Source organism: Anguilla anguilla, chromosome 1 (assembly GCF_013347855.1).
Source record: "Anguilla anguilla isolate fAngAng1 chromosome 1, fAngAng1.pri, whole genome shotgun sequence".
NCBI classification, from domain to species: Eukaryota; Metazoa; Chordata; class Actinopteri; order Anguilliformes; family Anguillidae; genus Anguilla; species Anguilla anguilla.
Genome location: NC_049201.1, coordinates 65,421,993 through 65,441,884, shown reverse-complemented (window position 1 = coordinate 65,441,884; position 19,892 = coordinate 65,421,993). Strand labels below are relative to the sequence as shown.

Below are 19,892 nucleotides of genomic sequence, written 5' to 3'. Positions count from 1 at the left end.
GTTGCTTCGGCAGGACGGCTTTTGGCAGAGCCTCTCGGCATATTCCCGTGGTGACAAATACCGCTGACCCGGTGACCCTGAACCAGTGCATCATGGGAGATTAGTTTGCCTCTCTGACCTGTTGCTTTTTTAAGTCTCTAAAAACATTTCAAAAAAACATTTTTGTCTGGCTTTCTGTTATGCTGTGTTTTCTTTTAGTGAGGTATTCACCAAATGCTCAAATTCTATTTTGTCTAGCGTTCAGGTCTTTTAACTGAGATGAAGATTGTGTTCATCATAATTTCTTCAGATTGTACTTGGGCCCTTCTATGACATAGCTTTCTATCATATACTTCCTTTATTGTGCATATTTTACATCAGTGAACTCAGTAAATGTGTGGGTTTTATCAGCTTTAAATGTACTGATAAAGGAAACGACAATAATTTAAATACAAAATGACCGCTTGTTCATTCAGATTTTTATGAAATGACAGAAAAGGGACCAAACAGCTAGTGTGTTAGACTGGGTGTCCTGTTAACACATACATGTGTTGTGTAGGTCTTCATCTGTCTCTCTGTGCTGTACTGGGCCCTGCAGACATTGAGCAAACTGGCCAATGGGAAGAACAAACAACACTGAGAAAACATTCAAGGAAGACCAAAGCTGACTCTCTGCCACCTGTCACAACAAGGATTTAATCTGTTTAACTGATTACAAAAACATAAAATTAGTATGCACTCAAGTGTAATTGCATGTGTCTTAAATTAAGATATCCATCCGTCAACTCGCATGGATGACATAATTTAAGGACATACAGATAGGTTGTGCTTGAGAGAACTGCTGTTCATTTGAGCTCATAAAAAATATATATTTTTCACATTTTATATAATTTTATATAATTCCTCATATTTTCAATAAACTATAATAAACAATTTTAACTTTTCAATTAGTCTCTGAATTTAAAAGAATATGTACACTGTTTTAATTTGTAACATTACACATTGGATATAGTTTTTGACTAACAGTACATGAAATAGCCATCAGTACATAACTGTTGAATATAGTTACATATTATGGCTTTAAAAAATGAATTATAGATTTTGATGGTTCTTTCATGGGTAAGACTCTCTGGTCCTTGCTTCTAATACTGAGCAAATGAGATAAGGAAATGGAAAATATTTATAAACTGATCGCTAGATGGCACCATTGTAACTGTGAAACATTTTATATATCCATCTAAAAGGTGAGTTCTCTCTTCTCTTCAATAACCTGGAATACAAAGAAGTGTGATTACTTTCATAATCTCTGAAAACCTCTCTCTCTCTCTCTCTCTCACGTGCTCTCTTTCTTTCTCTCTCTTTCTTTCCTGTCTCTCTCTTATTCTTGGCAATTTATTATGCTTCCACATATTAAGCTGTGGCATTTGTCCAATAAAAAATGTCAGGTTAGTCCTTGCACCACTATTCATTCTCTGACATTTTAAGAACTATTCTAAAATTCTTTTTGAATAAAGTATATGCTGTCACCCAAAGAGTTCAAATAATTTTGCTGTGCTGTTTTATTTTACTTTGTCATTCTTTATGTGCTTTGATGCAATTTATTTTGGAAGGAAATGTGACACATTGGCAATGTGGGGAGTTATTGCATGTGAAAAGGCGGTTGCAGGTCTGAATCCAGTTAGCTACCCCTTATTTATCGCTATCCAAAGTTATCCAAGGTTTACAAAGCGTAGGCATGTTAAATATGGATTTCCCAATTAAGGATTCGCAGTGAATTCAACAATGTGGCATTGCACTAGGGATTAAGATTTTTACTGTAAAATCCCTACACTAACTAACCAGTTTTAAGAGTATACTGCCACTGAGAGGTATGGAAGTGTATAAGGGGAGTAGAAATACACTGTACTTATGTCTGTTTTTGCGTCTGAGCATATGCTTAACCCTTTATGGTGTACAATCATAAAAAGGTGATGACAATGTTCTTAAATAAACATTGTAATGCTGATGGGACAATCACTTGTGGTAATACAGTGCACTGGAGTTCGAGAACAGTGACATATAATTTTGAAAAACATTCCAGGAGACCTTCAAAGGGTTAAGCACAAGTGTCATATGTGATTATAGGATCATTTGGAAACGTTACAGTTATGTCATATGTCATACTGGACATACAGGTCCAGTATCAAATAAAATATGACCAAATACATATTTTAATGGACACTGCCAAGAGAAAATGCACCGGGTAACCAGACTAAAAACTAAAAACTATTGCGATCAAAGATAAAAACCTATGCTACTAATTATTTTCTGATGTAATCCTGTAAAATCAACATGGCATCCGGTCTACCAGTATGATTATTTGTCTTTCAGCTCATTTTTTGCAGTGTAATCACGTGTTACTCCTTTCATGACCATTATTGCCTTCAGTTCATGAGGCGCATACACATTTCCCTTGTGGATTTGATGCGCTTGTTGTGTATGTGTATTGCTTTCTCTGTATACTCTCTTTAACAAAAGAATGAGCAGAATTCCACAATGTCCAGTAGTGCATAACCCACAGTCCTCCTGTGACTGCTTCAGCCAGCCCCTGAAATGGTGTGACCTGTCGTATGAAAACAGCATACATTATTAATACAGCATGTGCTAGATCTGTCTGACCTCAGAGAGTTCCCCCAGAGCCGTTGTGCTGTCATTTTCAACATGTTATTCTGAGTAATATATAATTTTAACAAAAATGTTTTCAATATACAACATGACACATTACTCATGCATACAAAGCACTGTCTATGCTGTAAGTCATTCATTAAAACTTGCAAAATCTATGCCTGCCATTAAAAGTATTCATATCAAAATCAGACCAAGTTACAAAAAAAAACAATTTTGGCCATCTTACAGTTGCTCACACAAATTAAACAAGCTCTATTCCAAAGTAATGCTACCCAACTTTTCATGTACTATACTATACTATTCAATTATTTCATGTACTGTACTGTACTGTAACTTGGCCCTTTTTTCATTTCAGCATCTGAAGAGAATGTGGGTCATTCAAACTTAATTTTTAAACTTAGTTTTTGTATATTTCCGGCTTAAAATAAATATTGATTGTAAAATGCTGTAGCTAGCTGTATTCTTATTTTTATTTTGTCACTAGCCCCTGTTACTCAGAGCATGGCCCTCAAGGTCCAAGATCTGATGGTCCCCCCCCCCCCCCCCCCCATTGCCTGGGGATCAGCTGGGAATGCAGTCTGTCCAATCAGTAGCAACGGGTCATGCCCTTGCAATAAAAAAGACGCTCGCTAGTGCTGTCATTTGCTCTTTATTTGAAATAAATGTAGACAGCCAGTTTAGGGCAGCCACCACTTTGATCAGACTTACTTGATCCAGTGTTGTTATTTGCAGAAGCTGGATATCTTTGTGGGCTTTTGTGTTTTGGATCATTGAAATGACATAGGAAACCAGGAAGGGGGCAAATACTTTTTCATGGCACTGTACCTTACTTCTCAAAGAGAGATCTCTACACTATAAAATTATTTTTTCCCGCCAGATACCCCTTGTCCCTTCATATTAAAGTGATAAATCATTGCTGCAGACAAATAAACTGAGTGGGAAGTGCTGACTAATTCTTACCCAGAAAGATTATTGCTCTCATTTCACCTACCTTAAATGCACACTTGGTATGTCAATTTGCATGGAGGATGCCACAACAAATATGTCTTATCTGACGCTCAGAAGCTTTCTGGTGATGCTAAGACAAAGCTGAATAAAAGAAAAACAAATATTTTTTAATGATTCTTGCAAAAAACAAAAATAAAAAAACAAGAAAAAAAACATAGAAATGCCTGTGCTGAGATAAGTTTTCTTTTTTAAATGGCAAATTCTCAGTGGGCGGGGTAAGTTGGGTGCAATGTACATCACTAATACGTTAAGACTGGGGAAATCTTTTCTACTTGTAATATAAGAAAAAGCAATTCCAAGGTTAAATTCTTGACGAGCCCTGTCGGCTTGTCTTTTTTGCTTCACTGTATCTGAACTTCTTTGCTAGCTAGCTCTACAGCCACACCCCCCCCCCCCCCCCACACACACAGAAAAGAGCGCCACACCCAGAAACGACACAAAAAATGTGAAATGCGTAAAGGCAGAGATTGCCAGTGGATCATAGATATGCCTTAGCATGGGCATGGTTATTTTATAATATTTTCAAGGTAAAACATCCTGCATAGTATGCCTTTAAATCCAAAAGTGGCTTCACCTTCAGTGCATCCATGAACGAGTCATTCTCTGGGTGCAAAGCGAGTTGGTTGTTCCGTTCATTAAATCTGGCTGACATTTCACTCAATACAGTGTCGATGCTGCTGAAATACAATCTTTTGTACTCCCTCTCACCCAATTCATGTTGACCCAGTGTTGTTTCAATTGCTCATACTCTCAGATTACTACTCACTACTTGATGGCATTTGCTTGGCGCTGCAGTGTCTGAACCTCTGCATTTTCCCCATGACTCATCAATCTCATGGCCACATCTTAGTCTTTTTGGGCACTTTGGACAACTGTGATGCCAGTGTAAAGATCAGTTGGGGAGGGGGGGGGGTGTTGGGTGTCGAGCAGATTGAGGATTTTGTGAACCATTAAAGCGATGAATCTAAAGTTTGTTTCAGAAACAGTTTTCAGTAGCCCCACAGCCTGCAGTCACATTTTTGTTCTGCAAGTGCGGGTAATGTCTATTTCTTCTGATTAGGTGGATGATGATTTCGTCTGAGTTTAAAATGACACTAACAGAGGCAAAGTATCCAGTCTACCTTTGAATCAAGCAGTCACTTCAGTTTCTCTCCGCTGTAGTGTGATGCCATCGTTGATTTCCTGAGGAATTTGCAGAGGGAATTGCACACGGTAAAAAAAAAATGTACCCACATAAGAACAAAAACCAGCAAACAGACTGGCCCTCCCGGACCAGATTCATGTACCCCTGCTGTGGGGCTTTTCTTTAGAAGAAAAAATCCAGGACTAAGAACAGCAAATTACACTTTAGATTCAGATTTCAGTAATAGACAATAATTTCAGTGGTAACCATGAACTTGTGCTGTGAATCCTAAAGATAGAGGCTACTGCGCAAATCATTTTTACTACTATGAAAAAATAACCATTTTATATAACACTTATCACACATTTAATTTTTCATCAATTTCATATTGAATTCCTGATTTCCTCATGTAAATAGTCCAAGCTCAGAAACTAAGGAACAATCCCCCTAGCAGAGAAATGAACAGCAATATGTGATTGGGATGGGGTGATGCATCTAGGCCTCCAGGTTTCGTCATGGCATGGGCTTGAACCAGTAGAAGGGAGGCAGAGACGGGAGCAGTCTGCATACTCCGGGTGGGGGAATGGGCAGAAGCCCCTGGGAAGAAAATAGAGAAGAGAAGAAGGATTAGGCACAATATGATTATGAGATTAACTGTTGCATAGAAAGGGTGTACCGGAGTGTAATATGGAAAAGCCCCAGTGTGCTATGCTATGCTCCCTCAACTTTTGCTGCCATGTAGACTACCCTATACTTCACTGCTTATAGATAGTAAACAATAAAATAATACTACAGTTACTAGTATCTAGAAATGTTTCAGCCATGTGTATTAGGATGGAGGATTTATAAAGCAGTCATAAACCACTTTAAATTAGCACATTTTTCCATCAGCAAATGCACCATGCAAAAACGCCATTGTCAAACGCGTCATCACGTATTCTAAGTGTATGCTTGATTGTCTAGGCTGATATGACTGACTAATAATACATATGATTTCATGTGTTAGCATTAATAAATTTATTGATGGTAGACCCTGGGGTATGTTGTAGAAGCAACGTGAGTGGGGTGAAGCCAGAGGTTGTTAAAAACTGATAGGCTGCACTGATAGGAAACATGTTCACAGTTGCTCACTACACAATCTTTGCTCTGTTTGCACGTATCTGACATCATATCCCCGGGTCTACCTTCAAAGGAAAAATAAATCCATGCCCAGCACATGCCCTCAAGGGCGCTAGGCCCTGTGTGACCGCCCCATCTTTGATCTACTTAGAAATACAATACACAATGGAAAAGTATGCTACTCAGGAACTATATAAAATATGTACATCGTATTGCTTCAATAATGATGTTTACTATATGTGCAAAAATTAAAATGGCTAAATAACTAACAGTATCAACTATATGAGCTGCAATAGAACTAGCTAGATATACTGTTCCGTGGTACTACAGGCCTTTTCTGTGACAAAATATATAAAATACAATAATTAACTAGAAGTGTGCACTCAGTAGAGTGCAGATCTCCACCAGGCATTCCAAACGGAAGCAGTTGTTGATCGCTTGCGGTCCCTAGCGGCCTGTTAGGAGTTAGCACTCAATGTATTTCAATGGACTACAATGATGGAAATTAATTGAAATAAAATACTTGTCGTTGACTGATTTGCAAAATATTCGAGAATTCAGGTCCTTGGCCTGCTGTCAGTATGCACAACAAATATTAGGCTGATTGGCCCAGTAGTATGTGAGATTAGCTGCTGACAGAGACACAAACACACACACGTACAAACACACACACGCACACACGCACAAACACACATGACCAAACACATGATCCACTCCATGCTCCGCCTGGCGGAGATAATAATTATTAACTACTGCATATTTTATTGAATAGGCCTCAATGTTATGGTCTTAGTGCAATGAGTGACAGTAATCTGAAATGAAACAAGGGAACAGGGAGACAATGCTTTGTGCAATTTAGCACTTAGCGCTACAGGCAGTATCGTACTGATCAACTGTTCGAAAGGATGGATGCACCCACTTGCCAGTCTAGATGGAACAACTGCACATTACCTCTCGGAATGGAAGGTGAAACATGTATATATTTAAGTTGGTTTACACCATCTTTTAATGTTTTATCTTTACACCATGTTTTACCTGTCACAATACAACAGTATTTTCTCTGTGCTTCCATTTTTATTGTCCTTATTTATTTTTCAATTTATAGAACTAAATTCCCCTGTTCAAATTGTGTGTTATATTTAGGACTGTATTTGCATTGCAAGGTGACTTGCTGACGTTTCAGCTTTCTCAGTCTAGTTAACCATGCAGTGTTAACAATTTAAATGAAACACTAAAAGCTCAGCTAAAATGCTAAAGAAAATGTCTGTGAAAAACTAATGGATTTTTTTTTTGTTAGTCTTAACAGTTATGCACTTACATCTGAAAAAAGCAATTAGGCCATGTTATGCATGCATTACACCATTTAAAAATCTGGCCCTTATGTAGTCATAATTTATGTGTGAAGCATCTTCTTGTGTGGTGTTTAAAGGAAAATGTGAGGCTGCTGTCTGTATTAAAATTCAGGTGGTCCTTTAACTCATTCATAATTGAAAAAATGACTTGTTTATTTTTGAGCCAGAATTTAGGAGCTCATAAATTCCTAGCAATCTCAGTGGCAGACAAGAATTTCCTCTCACATTTATTTATGAGTTTCTGTTGAATATCTACACACTAGTGTGAGAAGAGAACCCTTATGTAGTGTACTGAGCATTGGCACTTCTGCTATAAACATCAGCACTGTTGAGTCCTTTTCATTGCATATTAGTTGAAAAGCCACTATGGTATGGTAGCCAAAAAGGTTGGCACTGATTTTTTACTAGATTTGTCTAAATCATTTTTCATTTTCTCACTTGCACCAAAGAAAGAAACATGTGAATACTTTCCACAAACAGACCATTCGTGATCGAATTGGTTCTAACTGTAATCTTATATAATGTAATGAAAGAAGATTAAATATACCATTCTTAGGCATTCATATCCAGGACAAAAACCGTTGGTATTTATACATGTATATTGCGGGAGAGGTACAGGAGCAGTTCCAAATAAGATGCTTTTCCCTTGGGTACAATCACAGCTCCTTAATTGCTACAACCAGGAGACAGTGGTCAGTGGCTAGAATAATTTGCTGCCATACTTAGAAATTCTATATATTTGTCTCTGTGTGGGTGTGTGTAAATGAGGGAGCTGGGGGAACTATGTATAAAAAGGGTTGTAATTCCTACACAGATCACCCGAAGTGGATGTAATTCAAACTCAAATTCAATGTGTTGGAGAACAGTGAAAGCAACAAAAACTGCATCACTGTCCAAATACTATTTGACTACTCATCCGACCACATGCACACATCACCAACGGACCACCTTTTTAAACCAATAATTAAAACCTCCAGAGCTTATGTAAAGTTGGGTGTCGTCTTCTTAACAGTGAAAACAGGTGCCATGACGTCGCATGATCTGACCAAAGGGAAGGAAATAAGTGTGGAAAGGTAAAGGACCCAGCACCAAACCTTGAAGGACGCCTCTAGTGAAATAATTTGAGATTTGAGTCTTTAGGGAAATGTAGTGTGAACAGTGTCTTTTGCCTAGAGCAACGTGCGCTCCAGTGTTCCTTATTTTGGGCCAGTTCCAGTGAAGTGTCCGGGTAAGGAGTTTTTACTCTAGTTTGACCATCCTGGCTGTTGAGCACCTATTCAGTCCTCTTTTATTTTGCTGGCTTGAAACACGTTGCCCATCTTCTTTAATATATTTTTCATTGATTTTACTCTGTACTCTTGTGTAGTCAAATGTCTCACAGTGTCAAATGTCTCACAAGCATGCTAGCCAGTCTAGGGACCAATTCATATGAAAATATTAGAGGTGACATACCTCCCTGTCTCTACTCTACTCCCTGTCTCTAACCTATGTTTGGTTTCCAGAGTGTATTTATCAGTGGGTCTCAAGGTCTCCATCATAGATTGCATAGGAAGAGATCAATACCACAGCTTGACCTGCTCAAACTGAAAACATAAATCCTCCTTATTAAAGGCTACATGGTCCTATGAGATTCTGTGATCATATACAAGCAGTGGAAACTGACATTAGCACAATGTTCAGTTATTTTTATTCAGTTCAATTTCCGGTCCATAATACATGCAATTTGATGCCTTTGCTTTTACCCCTGGGACAAAAAAAGCATTTGTTGATTTGACATACAGGTAGGCAGTGAAACGTAGCAGTGTTCGAATAGTAAAGGTTTCTGGTGGCTCCACAATGGTATGGGGCACATTTTCCTGCCATGAGTTCAGTAACCTCTGAGACAATGTGAGTCTTTACTTTGTGGTACTGAATGATCTTCATCCCATGCTAATTAAAGCATTTATTTCTTGTGGAGAGTGGTGTCTATCAAGATGACAGTGTCACCGTACACAGAGCGCAAGTGCTTGAGACACATTACACCAATCTTAACCATATGTTGTGGCATTCTCAGTCACCAGATCTTAATATTTCCATCAATGGGTTGGTATAGAATTGATAATTGCACCCCATACTTTTCAAATTGCAGGAGCACACCTTTTACATTACATTACATTATAGGCATTTAGCGGACGCTCTTATCCAGAGCGACGTACAACAAGTGCATAGGTTTCATGATGTAGAGGCGCAAAAGAAACACTAGAGTGAAGTAAGGATCGTAGTGCCAGAAGTGACCACATCGATCAGGACTCCAACCCTGTAGAGTAAGCTTGTTCAGCAAGCAAGAATCCTACCAAGTACAAACTAGCACTGGAATCACACCTAATCATACAAAAACAATCCTGCCAGATACACTAACATAATCAAATTATCCTAGCTAGGTACAGTGAGCTGAACTATAGGCTAGGGAGGGGTGGGGAGAGGTGCAGCCTGAAGAGATGAGTCTTCAGTCTGCGTTTGAAAGTGGTGAGATTCTCTGCTGTTCTGACCGTCACGGGGAGGTCATTCCACCAGCGAGGGGCTAGGACAGACAGCAGACGGGAGCGGGAAGTGCAGACGCGAAGAGGGGGAGGTGCCAAGCGTCCAGAGGTGGCAGAACGGAGAGGTCTGGCTGGTGTGTAGGGTCTGATGATCCTCTGAATGTACCCTGGTGCTGACCCCTTAGCTGCCTGGTATGCAAGCACCAAGGACTTAAATTTGATGCGAGCCATAACAGGCAGCCAGTGGAGGTCAGTGAGCAGGGGGGTGACATGGGAATGTCTGGGGAGGTTGTAGACCAGACGCGCTGCAGCATTCTGGATGAGCTGCAGGGGTCTGATGGCGGATGCTGGCAGACCAGCCAGTAGCGAGTTGCAGTAGTCCAAGCGGGACAGGACCATCGCTTGAACCAGGAGCTGGGTTGCGTAGGTGGTGAGGAAGGGGCGGATTCTCCGGATGTTGTACAGGAAGAACCTGCACGTTCGACTCACCGCCGTGATGTTCTGGGAGAGGGACAGTCTGTTGTCCATCACCACTCCAAGGTTTTTTGCGGTGGGTGATGATGACACCACAGTGTCCCCCAGGGAAATAGAAAAGTCGAGAAGGTTAGAGGATGGAGCAGGGATGAAGATCATCTCCGTCTTGCCTGGGTTCAGCTTAAGATGGTGGTTATCCATCCAGCTCTGGATGTCCCTCAGGCAAGCAGAGATGCGAGCAGAGACCTGAGTGTCAGAGGGCGGGAAGGAGAGAAAGAGTTGACCTTACATGGTATATCATTGTTTCCGGGGTGCAATATGATACAAAATACATTCCACAATTGTATAATGGAGGATGGTAATTTTGATTAATTAATATACACTTTTTTGCGGCAGGCATGGCTAGTAAAATCAGTTTGTTTTCATCTTTACCAACGTCATTTAATATCTCAAGATCTCCCAATACAGATACACATGGATTCTTGTGAATTTCAGCACATGCATAAATATACATCTCCTAAAGTAATCCAACTTATTACATGCCCCGTACGGATGTATTATATCTGCATTTCACATTTCACATCTACTGTAATAAAACTGATGAATTGTTTATGGAGTATAGTAAATGCCATGCAGATTTATAGATTTGGATCACTCTGTGTTTTGCATTAGCCAGAATATTTTTGTGAATTCTGTAAAATATTTTTTGTCTAAAAGCTGTTCTGCCATTTCATGATATTTTGCCTTATTATAAGAACATTCTCTTTGGGACATTCACATTCAAGATCAATTTATCTGCAGTTCTATTTAGGAAGCTTTCATTCATCTAACATACTACACAATACGAAACTAGACCCTGAGTTCCATAGACATTGGGAACAGATTTACTGGTGCAGGGTTACCAGAATTGACTGAAGACATGAAAGGGCACATTTTCATGTGATGCTACAGTAAGTACAAGCGCTCAATTTGTTTCTCTGCTGAAGTGATCTTTTTCCAATGCAGATTAATGTATGAACTTGCACTCTAATTCACATTGGACCTGGGTCCATGTCTGAACATAACTCCCACACAGATCATATCAAGCCCATGGGAATGTAATCCGATGTGTTGTGTCCACAGCCTGTTGTGATGCATGCTAATTGGGATGCACCGAGATCAGCATCAGTCAGTGTCTGAGCCTCAGGGCATCAGTGAGAGGAAGCAAAGGCCTCCAGCAGGGAGGGAGGGAAGGGGGGAGGGAGAGAGAGAGAGAGAGAAAGAGAGAGAAACAGAGAGAGATAGAGAGAGAAAGAGAGAGGGAGAGAGAGTGGGGGTGACGTAAGCAAGAGTGTGGGAAATTATCATTGCAGGAGAGCAGAAGAGAGTGTTTCTCCTCCAGCACTGACTGTGTCTGTGTACACACACAGTCTGCAGTGGAGACTGCCATCGAGACTTAATCTGATCTCTCTCACACACACACACACACACACACATACACATAATCTCTCTCTCGCTCTCTCTCTCCCACGCACACACACAAGGTGTCTACGTTTGTGTGCATGTGTGACAGAGAGAACATCTGCAAACCGCTGCCGGGAAAACAACCCTACCTTCCTGAAGCTGGTCTTGGTTTAACAGGAGGTGAGTAGGGCATTAATATGCTGTCTTGTATTGCGACAATATAATATCTTTTTCATCCCTTTTGACAACATGCAGCAGCTTCAGATGGTATTTCAGTAGCTGTGGAACTACTGGGACTGCAGTATGCTTCCCTGCTGGGATAAATATTGCAGTTGAATACATTGAGAGGGTGCACAACAGTACAAAACCTGCTGTTGTTTCTCCCTGTTGCACCAGCATCATTAGGGCTAATAGAGCTTGTGGAAGTATTTTGAATGCATGTTTATGTTATTGTTCCAATCTGCCTTCCTTTCTACTCATTAAAAGAGCATTAGCGTTCAAATGATGCGAAAAGTGCTATTCCGAACTGATAGATACATGATGCTTTATTCAGCATATATTCAGATTTATAAATGTGCATAACCATTATTATTATTATTATTATTATTATTATTATTATTATTATTAGTTAAATGTCAAGCCTATGGAGAACAGGGGAAAGCACTGTGTTTATTATGTAATATGGACTGTAATTTGGAAGTGTATTAGTGTATTGGCTCAAACTTCACAAAACCAAACACAAAGCAATATCTAAAAATATACTGGTATACTATTTTCATTTTTTCACAGTACGCTATTGTCACACTACAGGTTCAACATAATAAGGATAAAATAATCTGTATATAATAACAGAACAGCTTGTGGCCATCTATTTGTACAGTTTTTCTTCCCGCTAATGCAGTGATCTTCATTCCTGTTCCTGGTGAGCTGCAGTGTCTGCTCGCTTTTGTTGGTACTCAGCAAATAATTGATCAATTAAAGCATTCGATTACACAGTTTACTCACCTCACCTGGTCTCTTGGGTCTGAATTGGTTGCTTATATTAAAGCAAAAACAAAAACCAGCAGACCTTTTGGCTCTCCTGGACCAAGAATAAAGACCACTAGAATAAAGACCACTAAAAAACCACTAGTGTTTACATTTGTAATTCAAATGGTGTGTCCATGAGAACATGATCACCAACACACACACGCATACTATACACCCAAAGAAACTTCTTGACAGCTTCCCTGCTGAAAAATATTTGCTGCAAACAGCTATTTTCAATTTCAGTCAGAAACCCAGAGCATGAAAATCCTAGGGATGCACTTGTTGCAGTCTGCTACTGTTGTGCAGTAATTGGGTTTGAAATTTCATACGGAGCTTTGAGCCTCTGAAGCACGCAGAGGTGTGGCAGGAAGGTGGGGGCAAACCACTGCATGGTCAGAAATGGACCATGATAAACAGAATACAAATGGCCTGAAGTACAAACAGAACACAGAGGAGGGATAGCAGCCCAAACATGACAAAACTCAGAGCACACCGTACACGCATAGCTCGCAACGTGTTGGTAAGTGACATTGTTTACTATGACACGCATACATTGAGATTTTTAAAATAAACTTTATAGTTGAACTTCAGATATACAAACTTGAAATTAATTAGTCACATCAAAATACAGTTTTAATTAGAATCTCTTATTTGCATTGCATTTTTAACAGGCTCTCATTTTGTAAAGGCTGACTTTCCAAAGGACACAATATAATAACCATAATAACCACAATAACTCATTAACTCCTAGCTCACTGATTTTAGACTGAACCACCACAAAATAATGGGAGAGGTTTATCTCTACTTTTTTGTCAAGCTGGCCTGTTTTCTTCTTGGGCCAGTAGTCTGAAACTCTGAGGTCCATATCTGTGAAGTTATGTCATAGGGCTGTATTTTCTACTTGGATCACCCAATATAGATATAAATTCCCTCAAATTAAAGCTGACAGTCTGCACTTTATCTATGTTCAATGTTGTACTTCAGATCAATTGTACTGGATTACAGAGCGGAAACAACAACAATTGTGTCACCGTCCCAATACTTTTGGGCACAAGGAATAATGAGAAACATATTTCACATATAGAATTGCATTTGAACTTAATTTTAATTTATGTTTGGAAGCTTGTATCATTGAGATTTTGTTTGGATTTTGTTTTTGTATTACACTGGGACGTGCTGCAACACCAATGATAACCTCTTCCTACTCTTAATATGGCCACATATCATAAGCTCTAGTGCTTTGACCAGCATAAATGTTTAGCTGCCATGTTTCTTTCCTACTAAACATTTTCTTCCCTTTGGACCTGAGAACGCAGACCATTTACCAGCTAAAGGTGCATTGGGTTGTTGTATATTTCACATGCATCTTCCTCATACTGAAGTGCCTTTTGAATTGGCACTATGAGAAATGCAGCAGGTTGCTGTGAATGAGGGCTGTGGCAAATTGCCATGGTATTGATATGATTGATCCTACTTGAGTGCCAGAGTCCTGTCTTCCCTTTCCTCCAGGAGCCTGATTTGTGGGATGTGACGGGAAAAGTTTGCCTCGGTCATGGCGCACCAGGAGAAGTGGGTCACGCTCAGTCCGGCGGAGTTCTCCCAGCTCCAGGAGTATGCGCAGGGTAAGCACACCTTTCCACACCCTCCCCCTCCTCTCTGTGCACTAACTAACTGACATCTTTGTGTATGACACATTCATAGCAGACTTGCCTCCATTTTACTGTGATACTTTCCTAAGGATTTTGTTCATTATGGTGTTTTACTCTCACATTTTTGACCAGTGTAACTCTCCCCGTGTGACACCTTGTCTCCAGGACATATTGTAAAGTAAGAAATCATTTCCATTTGTCAGTAGCAAGCTATTTGTCCCTGAAGGAAACTTGTATTTTCCACCTCCGATTTTATGATGCAGACTAAATATATGACGAAGCAAATTCCTCCTCCTACACAACCTCAGTAGAACTCTTAAAATTCCCATGTCATGTAATTTGGTGCAATTTAATAATCCTGAACATGGTTATATGCAGACTCAACCTTAGGTAATTTAAGTCAACTGGGAAATACAAATTTCTCCCTAAAAAAGCTATCAAAGTCAGAGTGTATACAAAATGTACTGTAGAATTCCAGAACTGCAAACACATCAGGGTTAGGGGTTGTATTAATATACCTGTAACTTTCAGTTGAATTCAATTAAATTGTGTTTATATAGAAGATTTTTCAAAGGGAATTGTCATTAAGAAGCTTTACAAAGCTGTGGGCCTGAACCCCAAAGAGCAAGCCTAGGTTCACAGAGGCAAGGAAAAAAAACACTGGGTGATAACAGGAAGAAACCTTAAGCAGGTCTGGTGGGCCAATGGGTGCCATTGCCAGACAGGGGAATGGCTCTGGAGCTGAACCAACAGAGTGGGTACTCAGTCAGTTTTATGGCTACAGCTCTGAGCAGCTGCCCAAACCAGAGGAACAGGAGTGAAACATAATAATTTGGGGTTTCAGGTATGTCATTTTGAAAGTGACGTGACTGTAGTTTTAAGAATTTGTACCCTTCATTGCATTACTGTCCTGTCATACTGTAAACCATAGATTGAGATCGAACCTGTTGTATTTCATTAAAACATTCATTAATTATATCAACTTCAGCTTTCCAAACAATTACATTTGCATTCTGCGCATTTAGCAGATGTTCTTATCCAGAATGATGCAGCTTTCATTCTATACAACATATTTACAGACCTGGATATTTCTTGAAGCAATTGAGGTTAAGTACTGTGCTCAAGGATGCACCTGGAAATCAAACCTACAGCCTGCAGTTGCAAGACAAGTTCACTAACCATGATTGCCACCCTAGTATGATGCATATTTTTCATTTAGTTTTTTGGTGATTGCACCTTTCTAAAACACATCTGATTATCAACCTCAGCTGTGCATTCCTGTAGGTGTGGCCTCTGATGTCCATGGCACCAAGGCCCTCCAGGCTTTTGCAGACAGCAGGTGGCACTAACAGTGGCCAAAGAGCAGATAAAGCCTCTTTGCAGCTCTAGGCATTGTGCCACTGCTCAATATTCCCTGGTCAACATTGTGTTTTTCACAGTCACTTACAAATCATATTTGGCTCAGACCAAACAAAGAATGTTAGCAGTGCAAACTCGCTCTGGCCAGTCTGTCATAGATTGTAGGTATAAATACTCATGTCAGATTTTGAATTAATTAAAAAGGAAAGGTAAAGTCTTTCACGAATTCAAATTTTCACAATATCCGGCCACCTAATTACTCTGGTTGGCCATTTTATCTCCCTTTTTGATATCAGCGAAAAGCAGAAACACCCAGAAGACTAAAATAAATTCAATTCTAAAAGCAAAGGCCAAGCTATGGGAGTGAATGGGGGGGGGGGGGGGGGGGGGAGAAGAAAGAGCATCAGAACATGTGACAGCTGCTAAACAAGAATGGCCCTCCTCCCCTGCCCCCCAGTATTCACATCATTTGAATCAATCTGCAAATACATGACGTCTATGTTACTTTCATAACCTGCTGATTCTATAGAAATCAGAAGAGTTAAACCTGCACACTGAGTATGAAAGAAGATAAAATGATGACTTGGTCTCATTTTATTGCTATGCAAACCAGTACAAAGGCCATGTCATTGTAATGTAGAAGAACTACCTGTGCTCTGCTTAAATGCCCCCAGTGATATCTTTACAAAGAAAAGACATTTAAATTGACTTCATCAAGTTTTCATGGTGTTCCCACACCTGGTAAAGATAGCGCAAGTCATTATTTCATTTGTTTCCTAACTAATCTCTGGGAGAGCTAAAATAGTAGAATTCTTCTTCCTCTTTGGGGATTTTTTATTGCTACACTTGTACATGTAGCTACGTACGTAAACCTTTCCTTCCATGTCAATATGATGCCTCATAAATTTGAGGCTTCCTCTCGTAGGATGATAATGGATGGCATGGCTATGCTAATTATGCTAATAAGTGTGTCCAGTGTAATGAGGCTAAATACTAGTCACTCAGTGTACATGTTGCTACAGAGAGAGGGCCACAGCCTGCTGCAGGAAATGTGGAAAGGAAAAGCTAACACTGGTGTGTCAAGAGTAAACAAGACAGATGACACAAAGACTCATCAAGTATAATGGCGCTAAACTTAGGCATGTAGTGCAATAGCACTCAATCATGCAGTCATCCAGTGCAATTCTGTCAGACCTTAAACCTCAAGGCAGATGCTGAAATAGGTCAGTGCTGTAGTCATTGGGTACAATGTGGACCACTGAAAGTGCTCACCTATTAGCAGTAATCCCCAGCCCCACCCCCCAATTTCCACAATTTTACAGACATCATTCCCCCAATCCCCTGCACACAAAACACACCCAAGCACTCACTTGCACATACACACACGCACACGAGCGCGCACACACACACACACACACACACACAGACACACGGTCCAGCTACATTCTGTGGTAATGGACACTCACAATCTCTCATGTTTTTCTCTCTTGTAAGACCAGTATTTCCCTTTTTTTTCTCCACATCTCCTATAACAGTCTGTGGAGCAGCACACTCTCTATGCTGCTGCCTAGGGCAATGTCTTCTTTTCAGTCCCATCAGGGTATTTTTCTCCACATTCAACTCTTCTGTGGCCCTGAGCTCTCTGCCTCAGCAACAACTGCAGTCATATATCAGTGTAAAAGCAATGATTGGGGCTAATGCATGATGCAGAGGCTATTATATCTACAAAGCCAGTGAGTTTTTTTTCTTTATAGATATTAAAAGAGCAGAGAGCACATCGGAATAATTAGTACTCCCAGGCCAGGCTATCTTATACAGGGGAAATGTTAAGTTGGTGATGACACTGCTCATGTTCTGCTCATGTTAATTGCTTTGTGCATTGTGACTGTGTGGTGTATCTGCCTGTAAACAGCTCTCCAGCTGCACTTTATTGTGTCTGTGCTAGATAGAGAGAGAGGGAGAGAGGGAGAGGGAGAGAGAGAGAGAGAGAGAGAGAGGAGAGATGTTTGTGTAATTGTGTTCAAATGAGCTCTGTGCTTTTTATTGTATTTGGTGTGCAGGTTGGATAATGGCCTTTTCTAAGAGCAGAGTAACAGACTGCTCCCTGCTGTGCCCTCCCCCTCTATCTCTCTCTTCCACCCCTTGCGTAGTCCATTACTCTTTTTCTTTGACTCCCTCTGCCCCTCCCTTTGAAATTACATCTCTCTCTCTGTCTCTCTCTCTCCTCCTCCCCCCTTTCCTACTCAATCAGCTTTTTCCTTTTTATCTGTCTCTCTCGCTTCATCTCTGTTAATGTGTCCACAGTGGAGAAGAAATACAACACACTGATGTGTTATTACTCTTTCTCACACACTCTCATTCTCTTACAGTGCACTAATTATTCCTCTTATGTTCTGTTGTGAAGAGCATTGTTTTATTGTGGTGAATTGTGGTACTATTTCCATGTCAACAATGTCAGGTGGATTCAGAATCGGATCTCTCTCCACACAAATGAGACAATTCAAAACTCTAATATGCAGTGCACTGCAGCATTGCAATGTGTGATATGGTCACATGACCTCTGAACAACTGATTTCTGTCAAGTATCCCTGCCCTTTTCAGAAACTAGGTAATTATAATTCAATCAATTAAGTCAGCAGTGATGTATGGATTTGAGTGGTACTGGAGTAACACAGTTGAAGTGTTTGCATATTTTTATGATCAATAATTAATAGCCCGTTAGCCATAACCTTAACCAATTGTCCTTAACCTTAACCCTTGTCTTGATGTTTTTGTTCAGATGATACTGCAATCACAACTGGTTAAGACAGATGTAACTAAATTACATCAGGTCATGGATGTCCATTCTTGGATAACAGTCTTTTTTCTGGGAACTATACATGTACTAGAATGTAGCATTTAAAGGTGAAACTACTGTATTATTTATGATTAATATTTCAGTTCACCTTGTTGTTGTTTCATTATGACATAGACATATTAATGCTATATTATTGCATGTGCTTAAAGAATACGTGTAAAATTAAAGTTAAAAAACTGATGGGTCGATCAATTAATGCCTTGAATCTAGAACACATTTTGTTGTTAAATGTCAAGGATTATGGTTATCGCCTGACAAATGTGCCACAAGTTCACATTTCTGGGACCATTACTAAATAATCCTCAGCATTTCTTGTGTAAAGTTATTGTAAGCCAAGCCCAGACAATATTGCAGATATTATCGTATTTTTCTGGTTCTTCATCTTTATCACCCAATTTCATATCACATTGTGGACCATTTACAAATTTACAGTCCAATCAACATTTCACTTTGGACCATGTTTCTTCTTGTTACAAATAAATTTAATTAAAAAAGTGTCCTGTCATATGTAGTTGAACCCTAGAGACAGTTGGACTTTTATTTTTTAAATAGGCTCCAATAATTATCCAGTTATTACCAGCATCTTGATGTTTGTACTGACTTACAAAAAATGGTTTCATTATACCCGAATGACTCACATGCACTGTACATGAAAGCAGTGTGTTTTTAATGAGTAATTCAAAGACAGGTTGCAAATTATGGGGGTTTTGAACATCCCTATGGTGGGTCATACCATTTCTTAACCGCTACAATTGCCGAGGTGAGCTGGACTCACTCATTACATTAGCGCACTATTTGTTAAGAAAGAACGTACCACAGGCTTTGAATTATGGGGGCGCTTGCAAGAGCTCTCCCTGGTCCACAGTCGCAACCCCCCACCCACCCCATTCTGATCAGTGGTTTAGTTGAAATGTCTTAGTGTTATTATTCTTGTTGAGTTTCATTTAAAGGTTAAGAATCCATTTCTGTTTTAGTAATCACATGCTAATGTATGTCAACAGTAATACAGTAATTGAAATCAATATTGTTTCAGACTCAAGCAAGAAGCTGAAAGACGTGCTGCAGGAGTTTCACAGGGATGGAGTATTGGCCAAGTATAACCCAGAAGAGGTAACTCAGTGGCAAAGCCTTTTTTCAGAACATTTTCTTTTTCCATATGCTTTGAATACCTTACTGAATTTTACTGAAGAACATTCAGTATGGCATCACCATTTTCAAACAGACTAATAATGTCCATTATTGGTTTGTTACTACACAGTGTGAAAATACCCTCAGTTGTTTTTTCTTACTAAGATCTCTTATTTCAATTCATTC

General features: G+C 39.7%; 2 protein-coding genes across 6 annotated transcripts in view; both read left to right on the top strand.

Moving 5' to 3' along the window:
- Positions 1 to 1,511, top strand: part of agmo (alkylglycerol monooxygenase) — a 46,999-nt gene extending 45,488 nt beyond the window's left edge. For all 3 annotated transcript variants that reach the window (XM_035411462.1, XM_035411447.1, XM_035411454.1), the window contains exon 13: positions 539 to 1,511. In XM_035411462.1, coding sequence (XP_035267353.1) covers positions 539 to 619 — 81 coding nt within the window. In that variant the 3' untranslated portion in view covers positions 620 to 1,511. The remainder of the gene's footprint in view (positions 1 to 538) is intronic.
- Positions 1,512 to 11,492: 9,981 nt separating this feature from the next.
- The window catches only part of dgkb (diacylglycerol kinase, beta), a 63,818-nt gene continuing 55,418 nt past the window's right edge, over positions 11,493 to 19,892 (top strand). For 2 of the 3 annotated variants that reach the window (XM_035412158.1, XM_035412248.1), the window contains exons 1-3: positions 11,493 to 11,864; positions 14,223 to 14,335; positions 19,612 to 19,688. In XM_035412158.1, the coding sequence (XP_035268049.1) occupies positions 14,266 to 14,335; positions 19,612 to 19,688 (147 nt within the window). In that variant the 5' untranslated portion in view covers positions 11,493 to 11,864; positions 14,223 to 14,265. The remainder of the gene's footprint in view (positions 11,865 to 14,222; positions 14,336 to 19,611; positions 19,689 to 19,892) is intronic. The other variant, XM_035412075.1, reaches the window with a different exon arrangement.